General features: G+C 53.0%; 1 protein-coding gene across 2 annotated transcripts in view; it reads left to right on the top strand.

Annotated features, from left to right (window-relative positions):
* The first annotated feature begins 851 nt into the window (after positions 1 to 851).
* LOC111932162 (unconventional myosin-X-like) overlaps positions 852 to 7,894 on the top strand; it is an 89,312-nt gene continuing 82,269 nt past the window's right edge. The window contains exon 1 of one of the 2 annotated variants that reach the window (XM_086898576.1): positions 852 to 970. In XM_086898576.1, the coding sequence (XP_086754702.1) occupies positions 950 to 970 (21 nt within the window). In that variant the 5' untranslated portion in view covers positions 852 to 949. The remainder of the gene's footprint in view (positions 971 to 7,894) is intronic. The other variant, XM_086898577.1, reaches the window with a different exon arrangement.

Below are 7,894 nucleotides of genomic sequence, written 5' to 3'. Positions count from 1 at the left end.
TATCAAAAAGCCCAGAAAGTGAAGGAGGAAGAGTGGTGGGGTGGTCATCACAGGTTAGACAGTGGCCTTGGTGTGACTCTGCTCAGTGGCGGGTGTCTGGTACTGCCATCTACCTCAGAACCCTCTTTGTGTTTTAAGTAGTTAAAAACCTCTCCCATTATGGAGGGACCAAAATAATACTAATACTAATATTAATACTAATACTAATACTAATAATAAATTAAAAAAAACTCTTCCCCCACACCTCTCCATTAGATTTCCTTTTTTTTTTCAGAATAAAGAAATAATTTATGATGGAAAGAAATACTTTCACAGAGCACTTGTGAACCATGATCTGGCCACACTTCGAGCTGTGATCGAGGTCTGTCTTTGAACTATGATCTGGGGAAACTTAGCCCAGAGTATTGCTCTTTGCCACCTGTTTCAGATCTCGGAGACATAATTTTGAGGCTCTATCAGGATTCCTGTTAACAGTCTCTCTCACTGCATCATGCTATGATGGTCTGCTGAAGGAACCCCAAACCCGAAATGTTCGCTATTCTGGACGACATCAATTGCCCTTACGAAGGTCCGCACGTGGCTCCCGTAGCCGTACAGCAGTGGTCCCCGGTCCCCGCCGCGTGTCCGTGGGTGGCACCGGCCGCTCGGGCCTCCCCCACCCCAACCCTTCTCAGCACCCTCCTCTCGAGATGCGCTCCTCTTCCTCGCCAGTCTCATCCCGCTCCTGAGCGCTCCGGCGGCGGCACGGCCCCTCCGCTGCCGCAGCAGCCGCGCTCCCCGCGCCCCGGGGCGGGCGGAGCGGGGCGGAGCGGGCGGCCCGGCCGCTCCCCGCTGCCCGCGGCCGGCGAGGCGGAGCCAGCGCGGCGCGGGGCCGGCAAGCCGTGCTCGCCCGGCCGCGGCGATGCGGCGCTGAGAGCCGGCGGCAGCGCTTCCGTGGGCGGCTCCGCCGATGGACGCCTCTCTGCGCCAGGTGGGCAGCGGCGGGACGGGCACGGCAGCGGGGCTCGCCCCTGCTCGGGGCTGGGAGCGGCGGGGGCCGGCAGGGTTGGGTGTCGGGCGAGACGGGCATGGGGTGCCGTGCCCCGGGCCGGGAGCGCCCCCGGGGCCGTGGGACGCTGCGCTCCCCGCGGGCCGCGCCCCCGCTGCCCCCTCGCCGAGGCGGTCCCGCTCGCACTTTCTCTGGAGCCATGGGATGCGGAGGCTTTTGACCCCGGGCTCTCCCCAGCCTGGCGCGGCTCCGCGCAGCCCGTGCGAGGGCTTGAAGGGGCTGCGGGAGCCGGAGCCCGACCGATGTGCGGTGCCGGCAACGCCGACCCAGCGCTGCTCGCGGGAGGAGAGGGTTTGTCGCATGATAGTCATGGCTGCCCAGAGCCGGCTCCTTAATCCTCTGGAACGACTTCAGGGTCCGGAGCCTGCTCCTGCCTGCGTGTGCGAGCCACAGAGCGGCTGGCCCCCGGGGCACCGGGCCGCCGAGCAGCGTGCGGCGGGGCTCCCCGGCCCCTCGGTGCCGCTGGCCAGTCACCGTCAGGCCGGCGGGCAGAGCGGCTGCCCGGGGCCGGAGCGGTACCCGGTAGCTGCGCGCTGCGGTCCCGCCTGGCCGCGCTGCCGTGCCGGGGTGAGCGCCCGGCCGTGCGGGCACTGCGCTGCCACGGGGAGCGGGGGGCTGAGGGCGCGGGGCCGCCACGGCCCAGACGCCCCGAAATTCTCGGTGCCGTTTTTCTCGCCTGAGCATACGCAGGTTTCCAGCCTGGCCTGGCCATGCCTTTGGTTGTGAGGGGCGGGTGGGTGCAAAGCCGAGGCAGCCCTTTCTGGACCCGTGGGTGACGGTGTGTGCCCGTGGCATCGGCGGCGGGTACGGCAGGCACTGTGGGGTGACGGGGCCTTCTCGAGGTCTGCGGCTGAGGTCTGAAAGCCTCGTGTTTGGGGCATGACACATCTGCCCCCCTCCAGCTCCCAGATGGTTTCCAGGCCATTAACCCCAGTGTCTGGCCTTGAGTCGTGGGTGCGGAGGGGGAGCTAGCAGCGCTCCGGAGCAGCCCGTGGTCGCTGGGCTGGAGCAGCTGATGGGCTGGGGCCTGCCCCCTCCCTGGCGAAGCGCTTTCTTTATCAGAACAGATGTTTTCCCAGATCTGGCCCCAGAGAGGAAGGAGTGGCTGCCCCCGGGCTGTGCGGCTGGGGCTGCCCCGCAGCATGCGGCAGCGCATCGCCCAGCATCCTTCAGCCATTAACTGATTAACCTGCTGCTCCTGGAAGTCTGCGCCGTCTGTATCTAATCAAATGAAGGCCAGGGTTCCCCAAAGGGCCGTTTCACCAGAGCCTTTATGCCCACTTCTCTGTCAGGAGGAACCTTCTGGCCTCTTGCAACAGGAGTAGCCACTGAAGAGCCTGAAGGAACTGATGGCAGTGGGAGGCTGGAAAGGGGATACCCCCAGAGGTGCACATCTCAAGCAAAGTAGCACCCATCAGAGAATTGCCTGCTTTGCCCAGCTCTACCTGTCCAGGCATGATTCTGCCGTTATCTGAAGAAACAGGGATTTCCAGGGAAGGGCTGAGAGGCAGTCCTGGAGCCAGGGTCTCTTAGAGTCACTCATCTCTTGTAAATCACAGATTTAAGTGCTGATGAAGCAAGGTAGGCTGGAGAACTGGGGTGAGCAAGAAAGTATCAGACTTGGCTTTGCAGGAAAGGCAGTGGGGGTGGGAGAGGGGGAATGTGGCTTCCCCAGAGCCGGAATGTTTGGCATTCGCTGCACCCAGGCCACTCTTCCTCCTTCTCCATGGGGGGTTCTTGGTGGGAGGGAAAGCCTGAGTAGAAGGGAGTTGCTTCACTTCTTTCTGCAGCAGCAGATGAGCTTGTCCCAGGGGATGCGTGTCATGTCTGACAGTGAATAGCTTAAACCCCAGTTGGTCTTGCCTTAGCAGGCTCCCATGCTGTGCTTGCAGCATTCAGATTATCACACTCAGCTATGTGATCAGTATCTGGGGTTAGGTGGGGGTGCCATGGATCTTCACAGCTCCCCTAGTTCCCCCTTTGCCATGCTGGAGACCAAAATAGCTTTGTGAAGGGTTCAACCTACTTGTCATCCTGTTTCTGCCAAGGGAGGAATAGTTCTGACCAGTTGTGCCAGCTTGAAGCTGTGGAAGGGTTTCCCATGTGCTGTGCCCTCCTCTGCTTGCAGACCCCAGGGACAGCGAGCTGCTAGCATGTGTGCTGCTGCTGCTGCTGCTCTTCTGCAGTGTCCCAAGTGGGCCAGATTAGAAAACCTTCATCCTCAGCGAGTGGTACAGCACAGAGATGTGTGTGTGCCTCTGCCATCGGAGGTCTGCTGTGCAGTGTGGCTCAGAGATGTGACAGATGATGCCTTTGCTCCAGCCGGGTGTGAGTGGAGGAGCCGTGTGTGTGTGTGTGTGTGTGTGTGCTCTGCCATCTCCTTGCTTGGCTGCTGCAGGGAGTCCTGTGCCCAGGCAGGGAGGAGGGGCCCTGGAGGCCAGGGCTGTGCCATGGTGACAGATGACAGTTTCCCTGTGTGTCTGGAGTGTGGGCAGGATGTGGGGTTGACACAGAGGATGTGACTCGCTCTCCAATTCCCCTGTAAGGAGCAGGAATGTCATGGACAGGGTTAAAGGAGACACTTCTCCCATCCTGTCCTTCTGCACTCCACTTGGAGCAACCAGTTAGCACGGTCCCATAGTCTGTCTGCACTGAGGAGCGGCATCCAGTGGAATTACAGATGCTGTTCTCCTTTTCAAGTGTCACTGGCCTAGAAATTCTGGCATTTTAAGTGTTAAACAGTTTTCCTCTTTGCTCTTGCAGTGAAATCCAAAGCTTTTCATCTGTGTTGTAAAATAAATCCCCTGAAGTTCTTAAGCTTTCTGACATGGGGAGAGAAAGGCGGGGTAATTCTGTGTTCAGGTCCTGCATGGCTGTGGTGATTGGAATTGTCCTCTCTACAGCTGTCATGGTCTTTTATTATTTCCCATCTTTCCCTCGCCACAGCCCTTCTCTTCTTTGTGGCCTGGGATATCTGTCTTGGAGACAGGGAGAGGATCTGTCTCTCCCAGGGATACATGCAGACCATGAAGGAGCCTCAGAGTCAAGGCTGTGAAGGAGTACTAAGGCTGCTGGAATTGCTACCAGGCATGCACCTGAGCTGCTTTCTTGGCCCCAAACTGAGGTGGGGAGAAAGTACCTCTGCCAAGTTTCTTTTGCTATGGCAGCTTTGCCCTGACTGCTGACTACTTGATGCAAGTGGAAAGTGCCTGACTACTTCACAAAGCCGTCAGGGAGTCTACAGTGCAGCCCTTTACTGGCCACAAGACACTCACTGAATTTGCTCTGCTTTGGGCATCTAATGGCTTCTTGGTCCCAGCGTAAAGTCACGCGTGTGAACATTCGCAGGCAGGGAACATGGGTAAGGAGAACAACTCAAAGTTCTTGACTGTGAATGCACCTTTGCAGTGTGAAGCCTGCCTGGTTCATGGGTGCAGCAGGTACAGGACTGGTCTGATTTTTGGTTGCATGTACAATTCTCACCAGATTTGGAGCTCTCTGTTGAAGCTGCTTGGATGAATCATCCAGAGACCTGTGTCCCCAGGGAGCCCAGGTTATGCTGGGTGGGAAGGGTTTGTACATGGCTGGATTAGGTTTCTCAGTAGCTTGCTTTGCCCTTCCCATGCTCCCTGCAGTTGGGAGGAGTTCCTGTGAGAGAGGAACATGGCCAGATGTCCAGGAGAATCTATCCAGAGACTCTTGTCTGAGATGAGGGAAATGGTTCAGCTGACGTGGATGATGCTGACCATGAATGATGTGCTGTCTCTACAGATAACAGTAAGCTGAATGCCCATGTGTTAACAACCATTGTCTTAGGAAAATGCCAGCTTGGAAAGAAAAGGTAGTAGAACATCATCTTCTTTAGCAGTGAGGCTGCTCTTTGAAGGAGGTTTCTGGCCAAGCCTCTCTACACCTCTCAGGGACTTGTGCTTTGCCAGCTTCCCCTGACAACCTCCTCTCAATCTACTGAGAGAATATTGTGATCTCTCAGAAAGAGGACCTGTAGGGATTAAGAAGAGACAGAGAAATGCTGACTATTACATCCATCTTGTGTATGTAATGCTCTCTGTGTCAATACCAAACAGAGCAACCTCTCTCTGTTCACTTAGCCTGTGTAATGCATCTCAAGAGAAGTACCACTGTTCTTGAAGATATATCCAGTTAGTTTATATATGCAGTTAGTGTAGCATGGATACTCCTACATGTGGAATCCTCCATCCAAGCTGTGTCTCCACTAAGCCATTCAGAGTGATAAAGAGGCAGATACAGGACAAAAGGGTTTGACTGCCCTGTTTTGGAGCAGCAATTGCAAGGAAGAAAGCTCTTGTGCCAGAGGTGACATGAAGAAGTGTCTGGCGGAAGAGAGGGAGCCCTGCTAGCTCCCTCCTTAGGGCATTCATCTGGAGCCAGGCTGCGTGAGCTGCGACCTTGTCAGATCCCATCAGCAGCAACAGGGTGGGCTGGCACGGGCTCTCAAGGAGAGCCCCCACATGAAGGGAAGCCAGGTTGCCCTGGGCCAGCCTGCAGCTGCTCCATTGTGGCCTCCGAAACCACCTTGTTCTGCTCTGGTTTCACTTCTTGCCACACTTACATTTAACATCATGATCACAAATGTTTTACAATTTCTTTTTCCCGTTTTGCTTTAAGGAGAATATGCGAACTACCTAAATGTGATTATTAAGACTGAAACTTGTGAGAGTCTGGATTTCCTGGTTATCTTTCAGTTACCCTAAACTCTGCAGTTCTGCCTCCTCATTTCCATCTAAGATCACTCACAGTTCAGCAGTGCTGTAGAGCCAAGTCTCGGGAAAAACACCTATGGAGGGCCTGTTATGCATCACTTGGCACAGTGCCCAGGGGACTGAGAGGTCCTGTCATACAAGTGCAGTAATTATCACAGCATTGGAACTGGTGGTGCGGCCTCTCACAGATCCAGTTATCAGTGTGTTTGATGAGAAGGTAGAAATTAGGGTTGGGATGAGTGGGATGTATTAGTGCGGTTTATTCCTGTTATTCGCATCTTGAGCCAATGATGATTTGGCTGAACCACATTTTCTAGAAGGGCTTCTTATTTCTGGAGGATCCCCTGCTTTTTGCAGTTTCTTCAAGTGGTTACACAACCTTGTTTTAAAATAAATCCTGCTTCATTTCTGAAGTGTCTGGCAGATCCATCCGTTTTCAGGTCCTACTTTTCTTCTGCTTCATGAGAGTCGCTTTGTCCCAAATAACTTCTCTGTCTGCAAAAAATTATTTTCTGGCACCAGGTTGTCTCTGGGTTGCTGGCAAAGGTGAGCCAGCAGGTAGCAGAGAGGGGTCTCAGTGCTAATGACTGCTGTGTCCTCTCAGCAGGGTTGAGTGAGTTGAGGATGAAGGGACAGAGATGAGATTTGCAGCCCATGCTGGGCCACAGGCTGCTCTCATCTCCCCACTATCACTGTCTGGGATAGATAGGTCAGCCCTAGCTCTGGCAAATCTACATAATGACATTAACATCTTCACAAATACTTTTGCACTACAAGGGATCTTTCTGAATAGCAAAAATGACTAAGCCTTTTATGTTGTTTCTGGAAGGCTTCTTTCTCACACCTCAAAGCATAAGTACGCAGTAAACTTCCTTACTCCTGTTTATACATCCCAGACATGCATCAGCTCTTGTTGCAACCAAATGTCCTGGGAGTTTCTGCTCAGCAATTCTCAATCCCCTTTGGGTCTGTGTCTTTCCAGAAGACATTCCCCTGTTTGAAGTACTCTTTGCATTCCTTCTCTCCTGATGATGACCTTTCGGTCTGGCTGTGCTTTAATCCTGTTTTGTTCTGACAGGGGGCTGTGGAATCCACACTGCTCTGATGGTCACATCCTTGTGGGTACTTACTTATCTACCAGATGTTGGCATCTGCTAGTACTGTCAGTACTACTCTAGGTTTTAGATCCTTGATGAGAATACAAAATAGTACTGACCCTGTCACTGCAGACATTTGTTGGAAACTCCCTCAGTTAGTTGTGATTTTCCCCATTGATAACAACAGTTTTGACATCCCTTTGCTGCTGTTTGGTCCTTAAGAGCTGACTTTTACTGAAATACTGTGTTCTATGTGGGCAACGCCATGAGAGTCAGTCACAGTCCTATTTATCTCATATGCTTGGATGCTATGGAAGAGGAAGCCTTTTTGACTAGGCTTTTTTCTACATGTTAACTGGCACTGGACAACAGTTAAAGCCAGAGTATCCTTAAGATGAAACAAAGATGACAGCAAAACTTCTGTATTTTCCCTGGGGTTGTCAGACTAAGCAACTCGTAGTTACTAGGGATAATCCTGCTTTCACTCCCGTTTAGACTCTGACTCTTTCAATCTCTTGGAATTTCCTCAGCATTACCAGACTTATAAAAAAATTAGTATCAGCTGTTGAGAAACTTTATTGGAAAGATCTCTGGGAACTCTTGGACCTGTTGATTTTTAAAATGTTTTATGTCCTTTCCATTTACTGAAAGCATTTCATCATCTCAATATGATGCAAGTTGGTGCTTTCCAGGGATGTTTGTTAAAATTTCTGTGTGTCTCCATCATCACACCACCAAGCCTGCCAGAGTTCAGGAAGTGTTTGGACAATACCCATGAGCACATGGTGTGACTCTTGGGGATGATCCTGTACAGGGCCAGGAGTTGGACTTGATAATCTTTGTGGGTCCCCTCCAAATCGGCATATTCTGCGATTCTATAACTCACAGTGGTGCCATCCACATCCAGTGGTTGGATGCTGCTGTCTTTGTACCCCGTGATCTCAGAAAAGAGTGAAACATAGACTTTTCTCTCTTTCCTGTCTCCCTGCTTCTTTCTTACATGGGTT

This window comes from Cyanistes caeruleus, chromosome 7, assembly GCF_971803275.1.
Source record: "Cyanistes caeruleus chromosome 7, bCyaCae1.hap1.1, whole genome shotgun sequence".
NCBI lineage: Eukaryota > Metazoa > Chordata > Aves > Passeriformes > Paridae > Cyanistes > Cyanistes caeruleus.
This window is presented reverse-complemented; position numbering and strand designations above follow the sequence as displayed.